General features: G+C 51.4%; 1 protein-coding gene across 1 annotated transcript in view; it reads left to right on the top strand.

Annotated features, from left to right (window-relative positions):
• ELOVL5 (ELOVL fatty acid elongase 5) overlaps positions 1 to 15,409 on the top strand; it is a 77,906-nt gene extending 62,497 nt beyond the window's left edge. Inside the window, exons 4-8 of the mRNA XM_075554969.1 lie at positions 7,133 to 7,210; positions 8,041 to 8,212; positions 9,851 to 9,975; positions 11,837 to 11,971; positions 13,463 to 15,409. Of these exons, the coding sequence (XP_075411084.1) occupies positions 7,133 to 7,210; positions 8,041 to 8,212; positions 9,851 to 9,975; positions 11,837 to 11,971; positions 13,463 to 13,609 (657 nt within the window). The 3' untranslated portion in view covers positions 13,610 to 15,409. The remainder of the gene's footprint in view (positions 1 to 7,132; positions 7,211 to 8,040; positions 8,213 to 9,850; positions 9,976 to 11,836; positions 11,972 to 13,462) is intronic.
• The last annotated feature ends 1,050 nt before the right edge of the window (positions 15,410 to 16,459 follow it).

Here is a 16,459-nt window from a genome sequence, read left to right on the forward strand (position 1 = left end):
ATGGTTCCTTTTAAACTAAACTTCTGACGGTGTCCGGCATGGGCAGGCAGCTCACCGTGCTCTTCACAGGTGGACTCACTCAGGGTGCAGGGGAAGGCAGAGGAGGTCGGGGGCAGTAGGAACTGCTGGGACGACTGCATTTGCTGGAGACCAGGATTCTGTGTGCCAATCCCAGTGGTGGCACCGAGAAGCCCCGTGACCTTGGGTTTCTCTTATCGCTTCGTTGTCTCCATTTCTTCCCCCAGAAGCATTGGCTTGTCCAGGCCTGCTACACTGGAGGAGGTGGGAGGGACGGGCAGAGAAACCCTAGCCCCCAGCTTCGCGTGGTGTTGCTGAGAAAGTGTCTGCCCCCCCCCCCCCGAATCTTGGTACAGCTGACCTGAGTGTGGATAGTGGCTCATTTTATCTCACCCTTCATTTCTCTTTGGGGTTCAGAGCCACACAGCTCCAACAAGCAGTTACCACTAACGTAACGGGCGCCCTGTGGCCAAGGGTTATTTATCTCGAGTAGGTTGGAAGGTTATCTTGGGCTGTAGGGGTGGAGAAAATGATAAAGGACCACAGTCATCAAGTCGGCTGTGACTCATGACACCACCACATGTACCCGTAGAAGCGCTTCATGGGGTTTTCTCTGGCTGGCTTTTCAAAGGTAGCGATGCCAGGCCATTCTTCCATGGCACCCCTGGGTGGGCCTGACCCTTTAACCTCTAAGCTTGGCAGCTGAGCCTGTTAAACACTGCACCGCTCAAGGACTCGGGACCTCCACCAAACCCATTTACTTCTGACCAATGAACAAAACTGCCGCCAAGTGAACTCTTAACTTACAGCAACCAAATTCTGTCTCAAACAATAATCTCTACTTTTCCCCCTGGGTTTTATAATTCACAGAACTCTGTCTATAATCCTGATTAAAGAGTTTATTAAGGAAGTTAACAGGTGGCAGTGCAGGTGAGAAATGCTCAGATGCAGACATTTAGCCAGGGGACGTACACAAGGTCCCTTCAGGGCTGCCCACAAATACCCAAAGGGCATGCCGCTCTTCTGAAAGCCTCCACCTAAGGTGTGCACCCAAGGTCCTGGGTACGCAAACCCAGCTCCCGAATTAAGTGCCCAGAGGCAGCCTACTCTAAGACTAAGCCACAACCTGAAGACACTCAGCCCCACCTTCTTGAGTCAGCAAGCCCAGCCTCCCCAGTTAAGTGCCCAGGGCCGCCCACTCCACACTCTTGGCTCATGCGTGGACTCCTGGTGCTGCTCTGATGTCAGCTCTCCTGGATCAAAGGGGCTCCCTGCACAGGGGCCAGAGGGCTCAGTACACTCCTGGCTTTCCTCTGCTAGAGCGATTCTCCCTCCTGCTCTGAAGAGCGTTCATTTAATACCCAGCAGGATGGCAATCACAATGGAGCCTATTAATCTTTTCAGGTGAGTTCTACCTGTGGCGTTCTTGCCAGACCTAGGCAAGACAAGGTTCTTTGGTGAGTGTTCTAGAGACCTTGACCAGAAGAGCCACATTCAATAATTCCTTGACCCTATAGGACAGAGTAGAACTGCCCCTTTGAATTTTCAAGGCTGTCAATCTTTATAGGGGCAGAAAGCCTCATCTTTCTCCTGTGGACTGGCTGGTAGGTTTGAACAACTGACCTTGTGGTTAGCAGCCTAACATGTAACCCACATTGTCACCCAAGGGGATGTTTTTCTTTAAGTGTTTCAAATGACCTTGTTTCCTGAGATAATCTGGTTGCATTCCAGAAAGCCCTTGGCGGTTTCCCTCATCGAAGGCTAGCCTGCGTGCGAGGTTCAGTGCTATGGGAGGAGGGGAAAGGCAGCTCTCACCTTTGGGAATGATTCCATCCATGAGCTGCGGCACCCAGACCCTGCCGGGGCCCTAGCCTGCACTTCCTTCTGTAAATGAAAAGATGCGTGAAACCACCATTGCTTATGTAATTTGTCTCATAAGGAGAGAGGAGAGCTGCTAGCAAGGCCTTAATTAGAGCTCTTCACATGTCCCTGCCCTAATTAAAGTTTGCTTTACGCCAAGGAGGGATGTGCACAGGGTACACGAGTGATGATGTAGTGGGATACTGCTTGTATCTGGGATACTGGGAAGAGGCCATTTCACGGCCCCTGGTTTCTCTTGCTCTCTTCTTCCAGGGAGAGACCGTGGGGCTGTTGAGACCCTCACCTCTGGGAATCAGCCTGGTCCAGCATCTGGGGCTCTGGCAACCCGCAAGGTGGTCTCCTCACACCACAGTGTGGATTTTGGGGAGCCGGCCTATGTGAATGCAGGAGCCACGGGGGTCACCCCTCCGAAGCTTAGCAAGAAGCTTAAACACACCCACTAACCAAGGGCTTAAACAGAACAGAGGAACAGCTCGAAGTCAAGGCAGGGTGGGCTTGGTGGTAGGAGAGCATGCCCACCCCAACCCCGGCCCCAGGGCTTTGGGAGCATTAGCAGAGAAAGTGGAGTGTCACTCGCCCTTGAAGGGTAGGTCGGATTTGAGAGGTGGGGATGGGTCTGGGTACTTGGGAACAGAGAATATTCTTGTTGACAAGAACAAAATCCCAATGATTGCCCACATTTACCGTGCTGATCTCAGGCGACGGGTTCAGAAAGATCCGCGTTCAGATGCTTCATCTCATACCCTCAAAACGCACTTAGAAGCCAGTATGACTTAATACCCCACTTGGGAGCACGAGGAAACAGATGTGTAGAGAGATCCGGATATCTTGCCCGAGCCACCTACTGACGGTTGGGGGGGAGATCATCCAGCTCTCCTGGAGTCCTCTGCGGCCCCCTGGCTTCCCCGTGTGGGCAGAGCAGCCTGCGCTCCACAGGGCTTGCGACAGCTCATTTCTCAAGATCTGATTGCGGCGTTTCCTTTGAGTCCCTCCCTCGGGGGCTCAACCCTGCCTTCCTATTGGCAGCCACGTGGGGTAACTATTTGTACCACCCAGGAACTCCAAAAAATGGCTGGAGGGGGGGAGGGAGTTTAATGCAAATGCTCAAACGTGAGCTTTCTCCCCAGGGCCACGGTGTAGTGGGAACATGGAGAGGCATTGAGCTTGGTTGTAGGTGAGGAGGGAGGCCAAGGCATCTCAGGGACTCTGGAGGAGAACACGATGTCTAGGACTTAAGGGTTTCTTCTGAAGGTGATGAGCCGTCACAGAGCTTTAAAGGCAGAGGCCAGTGGTTTGAGCGACACAGAGAACTTTCTAGAAGTGCTGCTGACTGCAGTCATCACGGGAGTGTTGCAGAAGCACCTGGTGGTACCCGTGCAGGAGCCTCTGAGGTAGAAGCGGCTCGGGGTTTCTGGTGTGTGTGCTGCTTTGTTGAAGTTAGGCACCCAAGACCCAGCTTGGCACCCTTCGCTCCTGAGACAGTAGGTCTTTCATTCAGTGATGTTCTGTCTTGTGTTCTTTAATTTCTTGAGGGGCTAAATAGTATTTCAGGTTAACCAGCTTAAAATGAAGGCAGTTCCATCTGGATTCCTTCTGAAAGACATAAAGAAAACTCCAGGGGAGGGTAGCCGCAGGCTGGGAGAGAGAAGGGAGCCAAGTCGGGAGTGCCCATGGGAGAGAATAAGCCCTTTCGATCCATGCTTTCCCTTGGGCATGGGGTGCTGACGGGATCAGGAGGGCAGCTTCATCACCCCCTCCTCCCCAGAGCAGGCATTGGTGTTACCAGGCATTTCCACCCCTCTCTCACCACCCACCCGTGATTTCCATCCTCATCAAAATTGTCACGCAGGACAACCCATGTTGGCCTTTCCCAGGGCCTAATCCTCCTGATTAACATGCCCAAAGAGCACGAGACAAAGTCTCCTCACCGTTACTCTAAGGCACGTTCTGTGTGTACTTCTTCTTTGACAGATGTGCCTGTTCTTCCGCAAGCCAAATGGTATTGTCGGCATTCTTCGCCAACTCCCTACTTCAAAGCACCACCCCTCCGCCGTCTGCCTTCGTCACTGCCTACTTTGACAAGCGCAGGGGGTATGGAAAGTATCCCGACCCGGGACAGGCACACCATCGCCTTCGTGTGAATGTACTTGTAACCCTGAAGTAGCCATGACTTGGAAGGTCAGAGTACACCTTCTGGTAAATTACTAGGAATGTGGGACTCTGTCAAAGATAGTATACTACAGTTACATGTCAGCACTAAAGCACACACACACACCCCTTAACATAGACATTAAAGACAATGAAAAGAGTATCATTAGAAATCATTTAATCTAACTTTACCTTTTTTTTAACGTTTAGAAGAATCAAGGTGCTAAGGAATTGGCCTCAGTCCCTGGGGCACAAAGGGTGCCTGGCTAACCCTGCCACTCTCTTCTGCTTGTGGATCCAACACGCTCTTTGTGTAAAATGATGCCTTCTTCACCCACCCGAGCCCCCTAAGTCCCTTTGCTGCTCCATGGCCATGAAAACGTGTGAACAACTGGATGCTGTATTTTGGGTGTCCAGGTGACAAGCTAGAAGGAAGAGAACAGGGATAAAAGGGGACACCAGGCTGGGTGCCCAGCGTGACTGCCTGGGCCCGTGACCGCTGCAGGCATTGGTTTCTGAGGTCACACTGGGTTGAGATGTAACAATACGTCTTCAGACTGCTGCAGTCACCTGATGTCCCCGGGGGAGGTCGATGTTCCTTCCTTCAAGGACAGAGAGGCATGCCGGCTTCTCAGTTACATCTTCTCCCCCAAACCCTGCTGATTTCTGCTTGAAGTTGCGTAGCACACAGCCAGCGGTTCCCCCTCCCTACTCCGGTGCCCACTGGAATTACTGAGAGTGTGCCTGGCCGGGGAGGAAGGGGAGAGACGGCAAAAACCCTGCAAGTTTCTGGGCTCCCTGTCTGGGGGCAGGCCACGCTTCTATTGTTTCTGCAGGTGCGCTCTCGCGCAGCCAGGAGAAAACAGAGCCGACACTAGCGGTCTCAGACCTTAGCTGCATCTAACCCACCAGGAGGGCTTGAGGAAACACAGGCCCAGAGTTTCTGGATCAGTAGGTCCGCCCGTGGTTGCTGATGATGATGATGTTGGGCCCTGTCAAGTTGGCCCTGACTCATAGGATCCCAAAGCACAGCCGGGGTCTGTGTTCCCATGAACTAACTGGTCTGGACTGGGAATCACTCTCGGAGATCCATTGCTTTCAACCAGTACCAGTGGCCAGTGCTTTGTGCCACCTACTGGGATGAAATCCAGCACCAGGCAGCTCTCCTCGAGTTCTCCCAGGCAGCACCACTGGGCTGCTAAGGGGAAGTACAGGGAGCTGAGTGGAGGGTAGTGCCGAGTGCTCTGCCATCAGTCTCTTTCAGCTCAGCGACCCCACTGGGCACAGTAGAATTGCTCAGTGGGTTTCTGAGATGAAATCTATACAGGAGCAGGCAGCAGCCTCTTCACCTACAGAGGGGCTGGTAGGTTTGAACAGCTGGCCTCTGGCTTAGCAGCCCAATTCCTCCTGCCCTGCTCCTGATTGGATAGGCCTGGCATCTGCTTTGTTACCTCCTCTCCGCTGGCCACTGAGGGTGCCCATTTCAGTCTGGGAATCTGCTGGCTTATGGCAAACTCAGTTTCTTAAGGCATCTTGATGCCTAGGAGACAGCTTGGGAGGTTTTTCCAGTTGAATGTCTCTCCTCCCCCCTTTGACCCTGTCCTCGAGGTATGCCCTGGGGACACCATGATTTAAACACTCAGCTACTAACCAGATGTCATCCGTATGCTCTGAGGCAGAAAGATGTGGCAGTCTTGCTGCTGTACTGGTGACCACGAGGAGGCAGTTCTGTAAGGTGGCAGCAACTGGACAGCAATGGTGTACACCTGGGATCAGAATCCGGTGGTGCTGCCAGCTGCCGGGGATTACAGAAACAGCGCTCTGGGGGTGATCTGGGCTCTGACTTCTGCTCTGCCACTAGCATGCTGGCTCCTGGGACCTCTGTGCCATCGTCTGTGAAAATGAACACTGCTGTGTCCATAGCAGCTGTGTTCCTAGTAGCCCAAAGGTGGGTAAGCCGGTGCATATCAAATGGATGGATAGGGTGAGGAGTTTTCACTCCTCTAAGGGTAGGAAGCAAAGTCTGATGACTTTTAACTTGGGTGCACTTGGAAAGCATCAAGCCGAGTGACATAAGCCAGAGAGGGGCAGACACAACACAGCGCCACTTTCTGCAGTGTTCAGAAGACGACCATGCTTGGAGCCAGACAGCACCATCGAGGTGACCGGGGCTGGGAAGAATGCATGGAATGAGCAGATACTGCTTCATGAGGACAGCGCTTGAGCTGATGGGAAAGTTCTGGAAAATAGTAATGGTGATCCAGTGGTTTGGACTGTACAATATTTGTGAATGTGCTGAAGATACAAATGAATTGTATGCTTACAACAGTTCACATGGTGCATTTTGTGTTCATGTATATTTTATCACAACTTTATATATATATATATACACACACACACATATATATATACACACACACACACAATTTATTTATTAAGGGCGCCACAGAAAATATAAGACTGGGCAGCCTCAGACCAACCCCCACCCCATCCCACGCCTCTTCCTCAGGGTTTGCCTGCTGCTCACAGCCCCCCCACCCCCTCCTTTGACACAGGCTGTAGGGCCATCCCAGGAACAGACTAGCTCCCCAGTCCCTTCAGGCTTTAAGGAAGCCACATTGTGAAGCATTTTGAGTCCAACTGTGTTTCCAGGCCAGTTTAAAAATCAGGCCTTGACTTGGGTTGGACATGAGTGTGAAAGTGGCAGCCTGAGGCACAAGGTAGCTGTGGCCCTGTGGGTGGGGGTGGGGAAGAGTCGGTGGGGGGGACGTGGGGGCTTAGTTTGGGTGTCAGGTCAGCAAGTCACATTATGTTTGACCCAAGGAGACGGGTTGAGGAGTCTGCAGAGGCCGAGTGGCAGGAGAGACCCTGAGCTTTTCCACTGACTAACCATGAGCACCTCTTGTGAGGTGGGACTCCGATCCCGCAACCCGCCCCCTTCTGTTCACATATCCCTATCCTTTTTGGCTCTCAGAGCAAACTTGCTTCGGCCTAGCCCGGGATAGAATTTCACAGGCTCCACAGTTAAAAGTTTACGTTTATGGCTCTGATGATGTTGATGAACGGCTTCTTGTTTGTCTTGCAGTTGGTGACGGGAGTGTGGGAAGGCAGATATAACTTGCTCTGTCAGGGGACGCGCAGTGCAGGAGAATCAGATATGAAGGTATTGTGCCTCCCCCACCCCTTTAATAGTATGTACTATGTTTTTGTTTGTTTTTAAAAATGAAAATGTATTAAAGTAGCCCGTTACTTCATTGCCCAGATAATCTGCGGGCCTTAAAAAAGCACTAATAGTGAAAGCATTGGTATGAAAAGACACACGTGAAGGGTATAAAATGAAAAGTTGAGCTTCCCTCTCTGCAGCAGCACTTTCTGGGGAGGGGAGACCGCATGCATTGGCTGGGATTTCTGCTGCAGTTCATAGACCGAGTCTTAAAACTCTACATCGTTCTTTTCAGCGCTCTCTGAGCGCTGGTGTTGAAGGTAGAATCTGATCTTCAGTCTCAGTGGAGCGCCTTTGGTCTTGTGTTTCTAGAAAAAGGTTGGCAGGGAGTGCCCAGTCATGGGACGCCTTTTCAACATGCTTGTCAGGTAGCTGGCACTGGAAGCTCCGGCTCCCTTTCTTCGGTGCCCTGTATTGTGTCCGAGGGTCCATGCCAGTCCCCAAAGGCAAAAGCGCCCTTTTGGCAGCTTTCCTGAATCAAAGACCCACAAACCACTTCCAGGGGCAAAAGGCAGACTTCTGGGTGCTGAGCTGTAGGCCTCGTGTGTCTGTGCAGTCTAGGAGGGTAGCTAGGACCCATGGGACCAGCCTTGTTTTCCCTTCACACTGCCCTGGGTGTTCCAGCTGAAGGAGGTCAGGACATCTGCGTTCGGGCCGAACTTGGGGCTGTTAAGTTAGGAAAACACGTAAGCGCATCGGAAGTGATGTACAGAGCAGGCCCGTCGTGGAGAAACACCTAAGACTCTAAGCCTCTGCACCCCTCTCCCTAGATCATCCGTGTGCTCTGGTGGTACTACTTCTCCAAGCTCATCGAGTTCATGGACACCTTCTTCTTCATCTTACGCAAGAACAACCACCAGGTCACGGTCCTGCACGTGTACCACCACGCCTCCATGCTGAACATCTGGTGGTTTGTGATGAACTGGGTGCCCTGCGGCCACTGTGAGTATGGCGGGAGGGGGGAGGGGGGGCTGACAAACTGAAGCTCAGGCCATTCAGAGAAGGTGCGTTTCGGTAGATGTTATTAAGTCAGGCGGTTGAACTTGGCCGCGGCCACTCACAGTGATCTTTCATGTGGTCGGTGCAGATCAGTAAGCTGCCAACACCCTTTTGCTAGTTGAGTAAAGCCTGAATTGGCCAGATTCAAGAGAGAACAGATTCTCAGCTTGGAAGGCACATTTTAAGATGTGGATAATGTTCTCTGCCTCAGAGGTTAGCTGTTCCTGGGGGATTTCCGATCCTCCTTTCTCTGAGAGTTGGCAGCGCGTGGGAGGTGGGCATAGAAGGAGCAAAGGTAGCCGTGTCAGAGTTAGCTAACCCCGCCGGTCAGGATGCCTCCTCATAGACGGACCTCACGTTCCACGCCCGACTGTCAGGGTGTAGTCTATGACAAAGGACCGAAATGTAAAGTCTTTCTAAAGGGGCACCTGGCTTGTAGAAAGCTCACGCTCTGAAATCCCGTACGAGTTTCAGAGATTTGGTGTCACCTTCAGGCTTAGCTGAGAGTTTGACGAATTGCCCCCCCACCACTGATCACGGACAATGATCACGTACAAAGAGCTTCAAAAAGTTCCCCAGAAAAGAACATTATCTTTTAATTCCATTTTTCCACATACTTCTTGAATTCCCCTCATAGGATTTTCTTCCCAGGTTCACACAACCCTTGGTGGGTCCTCCCCAAGGTTCACAGAGCCGTAGGATGTCCACACTAGACAGCATCATCAAAATACTCTCCCCTGGATGTGCCCCTGAGGAAGCGGAGACCTCGGCTCGCTTCATAGTGCCGCCCACCCTCTAGTACCCCCTGTGACTGTGGGGTAGCTGCCCTTTCTGGGGAGCAGCTGTGGTTACCCTCGTAGAGTGCATTGGTCTTCCAAGCGCCTGCAGCCTGACAGTTTTGAACTTGCCCCACTGACCCTGAGAGAGTGCGCCAGAGAGTAGATAGCTACAATCCTAGCTACAACCGGGAATTCTTTCCCTGACCCAGCCTTGGACCCACGGCCTTGGCTGCGTGCGGAGAAGCCAGATGGCTTTCTGCGTACTGTGAGACGAAGGGGGCAGAGTCTAAAAAAGGAATCTAGCAGTCCTGGTGGAAATTTGAAAATCGTGGGATGAAATGGCTCCTTTCCCCCATGGGACTGGACTCTGCTCAGGGCACCGCCTCGGCACCGATGTCCTGAGGAGTAATTGGGAGGTGACGTCAAAGGCTTCTCCAAGCCTGGACACATCTCTAGAGACATGGTGTCCACCTGCTGTCCCAAGCCTTCACAACAATACGTGAGCTATTTGGGCTTGTAAACAAAGACATTGGTGGCGGGGGCCGGAGGCAGAGCCTTTAGGCAGGTGGGGGCAGCGACTCCTGTGTTCACTCCGGGACCCCGGGCTTAGAGAATTTTTAGGGTGGCCGCCCAGGCGGAAATTGCTTTCTGATGAAACATGCCCGCAGTGCTCGCTGCTTCAGCCACTGTTCAATAAAAAGGTCTCTTTCCCATATATATACTGTTTTTTTAACCTTAATTTTCTTTTCTGCTTGTCATGCATAAAACCCTCACATGACCCCCCCCCCCCTTGTCCCCGCAGCGTTCTTCGGTGCCACACTGAATAGCTTCATCCACATCCTCATGTATTCCTACTATGGTCTGTCGTCCGTGCCGTCCATGCGTCCGTACCTCTGGTGGAAGAAGTACATCACTCAGGGGCAGCTGGTGAGTGGCTCGGCCGTTGTCAGGGAGACACCGACCTCTTCCTGACGATGCTCTTGCAGCCTCCTATAGTTCACCAGCCTCTAAGACAGCGGTTCTCAACCTCTGGGGGTCAAGTGACCCTTCCACGGGGGTCACCTGATTCATAACAGTAGCAAAATTGCAATGAAGTAGCAATGGAAATAATTTATGGTTCGGGGAGGGGGGGTCACCACAGCATGAAGGACTGGATTCAAGGGTCGAGGCATGAGGAAGGTCGAGAACCCCTGATAAGAGGTATCTTTGCACATCTGCTCTTCGGGTCCAATTATAAACTCTTTGAAGTAGACCGAGCCAGGAATTGTCCTTTTTTTAATTAACGGGGATAACTGTGCCCAGGGACACACAGCTGGTCAGACAGCACACTGAACCTGACTCACCTTCCTGCAAGGGCACAAACAGATGTGTTTGTGTGTGTCTTTCCAGTGATAATGTACAACTCAAGGGTAAAAACGTGTTATTCTGTGTTCCAAGAATTTTAGAAGGAGTGGTGAAGTCACCTGAGCCCAGGTCCTTCCAGCTCATGCGGCAGCCCCTCCCACTCGGTCAGCTGCTAGCCCATCGTGGTTGTTTGTCACTCCCCTTCCCAGACGTTCCCCCGCTGCCTGTGTATATCAGCAGCTCCTCTCCTCCCCAGAAGTCTGGGGGGGAGGCTTGACTTCACCCCTCCCCTCATTCATTCATAGCTATGGAGTTATTGATACTGCTGCCACTCTGCCACACTGACATTGATTGTCCTCAGAGACTTCACGCCAATCAGTAAGCCACGGATGTGGACACTGTCCAGTCACCTGCCTCTCGTCTAGGCTGGGCTGTCTCACAGGGGGACACCGAGGCAGTAGAAACCCTCAGGCCTGGCCTCCCTCATTGTTAATGACTCTAAACTGTAACGATCAGGTCGGGCCCCACAATCCCGCCGTGCGTCTTCACTGTCTATAAGAACAGTGTGAGGCAATCCCTTGCTACTTCCCCGTGTGCTACCGCATCTTACCTCTTTGCCAGCCGCGAGTTGCCGTTTTCACCACCTGTGATGAAGGCTAATCGTACTATTAACCTCCTGGTCACACTTGAGGGGAAGGAGGCAGGGCGATTGATAACCCACAGCTGTGCTTCTGGCAGAGCTGAATTTCAAAAACCAAACTGAAGCCAGGAGCCTCCCACAGGACTCCGTACTTGAGGTAGCCGATGGATTGCAGCCACGGTGTTTATAGTTTCTTGAAGGACTTTTCCCAGTTAGTTCTCAACCGGGGAGCACTCGCCTTGAAGGGGCGAAGGAAAGCAGTTCTCCCTCCGGTCAGCATTGTATACCGGGCACAGTGGGCTGAGCCCAGCCTGTGGAGATGCTCCCTCAGCTATAAACGCTTCCTCCAAGAAGGCCCAGGTCTTGTCCTGGTTTCCGTCTCAGGGATGAACTTGGTTTCAATCTAGCCTTCAGTCTTGACCAAGGCAAAAAGTGCACAGATGAGGACTGGCAAGTGTCTGGTGTGGCTGCTTCCTGCGGTGACATCTCTCATACCCTGTAAACACACACCCCACATCCGCCGTTCCCCCCTGAGAGCAGCCAAACGAAAGCCTGGTGTCCTCTCTACCCCGTGTCCCTGAATTGTACGGGCAGTGGTACAAGTACGGTGGGTTCACGTTTGGGGGCTGGAGGTGGTGGTGGTTGGTGGGGGGATAGAAACGTGTCCACCTGAAACAAGCACCCACATGTCCCTGTGGTGCATGCAGGGTGTACTGTGTTTGTGAGATGACTTCCTCACCCACACTGGGAGGGAGGCCTTGTCCCGCTGCCCTGCTCAGACGGTCCCTCTCTGTGTGTGTCCAGCTGCAGTTCGTGCTGACCATCATCCAGACCAGCTGCGGGGTCATCTGGCCTTGCTCCTTCCCTCTGGGTTGGTTGTACTTCCAGATCGGATACATGATTTCCATGATTGTGCTCTTCACCAACTTCTACATTCAGGTAAGGCACACGGGGCCGTTTGGGGCCGCTGTGCTCGCCCTTCACGCACCAGCCAGGTGGAGCCAGACTGTGTCCAGTGGAGTTTCAGGAATCGGCCAGCCCCTGCCTCTTCGGGGCTGGCAGCCATGGTGGAAGACTTTCAGATCTGCCTCAAACGCGGACGGTTCTAGATGCTTAATTAGGGAGTCTCGTTTGGCCGGAAGCAGTGGTCTCAGCGGTGGCTTCATTCACCCAGAAGCCCTCAGCCCCGCTGCGGCTGCTCAGGGCAGCAGAGGTTCTGTCCTTTCTTCCTGCTCGAGGTGCGGGAGGCTTCTGCTCAGGGCCCGTGCGGGATGGATGATCTCCCAAGGAAGCTGCCCCCTCCACCCCTGCCCCCTCCAGATGGAGGGAGTGCTGTTTGCTGGCCACTCCCCAGCTAGGCCTGGTGGCTGTACTGCCTGCTGTGGGGCAGGAACAAGGGAGAGGGCCTGGGTCCGGAGGCCATAAGCCCGGTCAAGTCAGGCAGCCACCCGGAGGCTCTCCTCCGTGCCCACGCGTGCTGCTGTGTGGCAGGTTTTGCTTGAGTTCTGTGGTGCTACCCTGCTGGGGAGTTTCTGTTGCAATTCGGCAGCCAAGTCTGACCACCCATGGAGCCTCGCCCAGGCATGTAGGACATTATAAGGCAGGGCCTGGGGAAGAGAGCGTGAAGGCGCACGTCTTTAAGGACAGCGAGCACTGTGTGAAGATGGGTGCTGGGCGCCTGGTCAGGCAGAGATTTTGATGACAAGCAAATGGCCGGGCTGTCGAGAAAGGTGCTACCAAATGGGGGGAGCCAGTTTCATCCCAGAGCCTGTTCTCTCCATCTGCATCTCCAGCTGCCAACAAATTCGAGGGAAGCATACGTTGAAATTCCTAGTGTGCTTTTTAAAATCTTATTTCCATTAAGCCTCTGGGGACTGAACCTCAAACCCCAAAGATTGAAGAGTCATTGAAGCCGGTAGCCCGCCCCCTCAAGGAAAAACCAAACAAGAACAACCTCCCAACGGGGGGTGGGGGAGAATGCAAACGGGATTTTAAATTATGGTGGCATCTAGACTTTGAGGAGCCATGGAAGCTGGATTAGTCTCCGAAACGATTGCCTCTAATAATAATGATTTGTTTTCAGATAATCTTTACGTTAAACCAAAACTATCCCCGAAAGCCATCCTAAAACCGCTCAGGAGCTCAGCTCACGCAGTGTAGAACCCTGAACTTGAGCATGGGGTCCTTGTGAAGACCTGCCTCAGGCAGGGTGCCAGCCGCCTGCAAGATGAGCTGGGCAGTGTCTGAGACTAGGGGAGGAGCCACTCTGGGGGGGCGGGGAATGGCGGCACGGCATGGAAAGTGTAGAAACTGTTGAGTCAGTGGAAGGAATGGGGGGGCGGTCGTGGTTCCCTGGCCACGGAAGTGGTTGCTTGTCCGGAGAAGGTGCCATCCCCGCCTCGCATCTCCCCTTCTTCTCATTCTCTGCAGACGTACAGCAAGAAGCGAGCCTCGCGGAGGAAAGAGCTCCTGAAGGGCCATCAGAACGGGGCCGTGGCCGCTGTGAACGGACACACCACCCACAGCTTCTCCCCGCTGGAAAACCACGTGAAGCCCAGGAAGCTGCGGAAGGACTGAAGACCGAGGCCGCCAGGCTCCGAACCGCGCGTCTGATTGTAAGCACAGTGCGTTGTGCGCCCCCACGCTCGTTAACAGCTGCTGTTCCTAGTCGGCCTACAATAGTGAGATTCATGTAGGGCCTCCTTCATCAGTTCCAGACCCCCAAACGAGGTCCACCGATTATCCCAGTAGGCATACGATGTTTAATACTGCTGGGCTCGCATCCCTGCGCTACACTGTGGAGAAGGGAGTGTGGTTGTAGTAGTTGACACTGCTGTTGCCTTATTAGCTTTAACACGATAGGTGCTGAATTGTGGTTCACAATTTAAAAACACTGTAATCCAAACTCCCTTTTTGTCCCCCCTCCTTTTTTTAACATGTAGGTCATGCATGTGATTGTAAATGTGTGTACAATGTTGTTCCCTTAGAGAAACACACATGCCTTAAAAATCTACAAAAGCGGGGCCCAAAGCTTATTAGTTAAAATTAGGGAATGTGTCCAGTTTTTAGCCATTTTGTAAAAAAACCAAAACAAAACTATAGCTCAGCTTAGAAAATTCAAAGTCCAGGATTTGTGAAACAGCAAGTGTGTGATGCGAAATTTCCAGTGACCTGCACGTGGGCAAGCAGAAGCGGCCCCAGGGGTTCTGTAACACTGGCTTTGAATTCAAGCAAGGCTCCAACCTAGCGACACAGTCAGTATAACTTTTTAACAGATCTTATTTTTTTATTTTGAGTGCCACTCTTAATAATGTAAAAAAAACCCTAAAAAATAAAGGTTGAAGGGGACTCTCGTCTTGATGATGAAGCGTTCAAATGTATATATTCCTTGTCTTCGAGACTTCAGGTGTAGTCGGGGGACTAGGCTGTTTTTAATTTCTGAAGCACTAAGTGTTTTTATTCAGGAAGCCAAGCCCATGTTACTTTTCCAAGTGTGAGAGAGGATGCGTCCTGGTCAAATGTGATGCTTGAATACGTGTTACTTCAACAGCGCTCATGATGAAGAGTGAGGGACCGGTTGCCAGGGGCCAAATAACGGCTTCATCTCTGTACTGCTGTCTGTCTTGACACAAACTTCCGTTTGAAATGTGCCTAGCTTACCCAAACGGATTTGACGGGGTGGGGCGAAGGACATTAGAATGTGTAAGGTAAAATTAAACAGCTAGTCACGGTGTGTAAGAACTGGGAAATTGGATGGATATCATTTGTTTAATGTAATTTAATTGCAATTTTAGTTAGTTTTTTTTCCTGCTTAAAATCTAAAGATTGTGTAGAACTGCTTGTTTATAAATAATATACTGCTTATGGTAAAGTCATGTCTCACACACACGAGGCAGGGGTTTAAACAGATTAAAAAAAACTATTCTGTGTGTCATTTTAAAGTGTTGGAATTTCACCTTTGATTACCTTCTTCACGAAAAAACATACATTGAACCACTCAAATGGCACATCTTAGAAGGTCATCGACAATGTATAAACTAACTGTTGGTTTGATATGTATGTAAATATCAGTTTGCCAGGCTTTAATTTTGCACATTCATATTACAGAGGGCCAGTTGGTTCTCTTATTGGTCTTGTGGGTTTTCTGTTTGGAAGGAGTCACAACATCTGTTTACATTTACCTTATCAGACCTAAATGGTGTATATTTGTAAATGTATGTCTTCACGCCTAGGTACTAGTTTGCCAATGAGTTTGCATATGTCGATTCAGAGACTGTAACATTCAATAGTGCTGTCCAAGTGTGCTTAGCTCCTCTGGGTATACCCACACTGTTACATAATGTCTAAACATTAATCATTAAAACACTTTTGATGATCTGTTCTTGGTTACCGATGGTTGTTTATGGGCTACCGATCCTGAAGGCCTGGAGACAAAAACCTACTTCTGGCAACTCTGGAAGTCAACCAAATAAACGTCAATAGTTGGGTTTAAAGGCTACAAGGAAGGGGGTTCATTTCAAAAGAAAAATGGAATTAAAAGATAATGGCATCTTCTCTCAAACTTCCTGTAGCCCCTGGGACTGCTCAAGAGGCACAGATGAGCAAACCACAGCTGGGCGTCGTGGAGGCTCCGCCCCACTCATTTCCCCTGGGCCCCTCCTTTCCTGTTCTAAAGCACACTCCTCGCATCTGTCCTCATCCTGGCTGTGAACTTCCTGAGGCCTACGGTTAGACCCAGGGTCGGCACAGCTTTTCTGTAAAGAGCCATTTGATAAATATTCCTATTTGATGGACCACGTGGTCTCTGGCAGTTGTTCAACTCTGCCATGTAACATGTAAAAATAGCTGCAGACAATATGTAAACGAATATCGATTTGACATCTGTGCTTGTGTGACAATAAAGCTTTATGCGTAACAGTAGGTAGACCTCCGAAGTTAGAAGGTCCCACTTTGCTCCATTTTTAAAGTCAGATCACATCCCAGATTCAGGCCCTTCCCAGTCCACCTGTCCGTCTGTCGTGGGCCCATCCCTCCTCCTACCCTCTGGTCTTCCTCCCACAGGGTCCCTTAGGAGGGAAACATATGATGTCAGCTGAGGATGGTCTTGATCCTGGCTTTTGGATGGCGTCCAATTTGTCCATACCTTTAAATTCTTTCCATGGAAACTACATTTCCTCTTTGAGATGTTATCCCCAAAGTACAAACCATTGTTGGCGGTTTGAGGTGAATCCTGATAATACCCTGTGTCCCCCTAAGTCGGGGGTGGGGGTGGGGGGCTTTTAAAAATAAGGTGCAAAGATGAGACCGATGGAAATCAGAATAGCACAGTCCCTGCTGGAACATGCTGGATTAGTGGGCCTGGTACCCACACGGCACCAAGGACCCAGCTCCAGGGCTGTCACATTGACTGCCACACCATGTTAGTCC

Source organism: Tenrec ecaudatus, chromosome 7 (genome assembly GCF_050624435.1).
Source record: "Tenrec ecaudatus isolate mTenEca1 chromosome 7, mTenEca1.hap1, whole genome shotgun sequence".
NCBI lineage: Eukaryota > Metazoa > Chordata > Mammalia > Afrosoricida > Tenrecidae > Tenrec > Tenrec ecaudatus.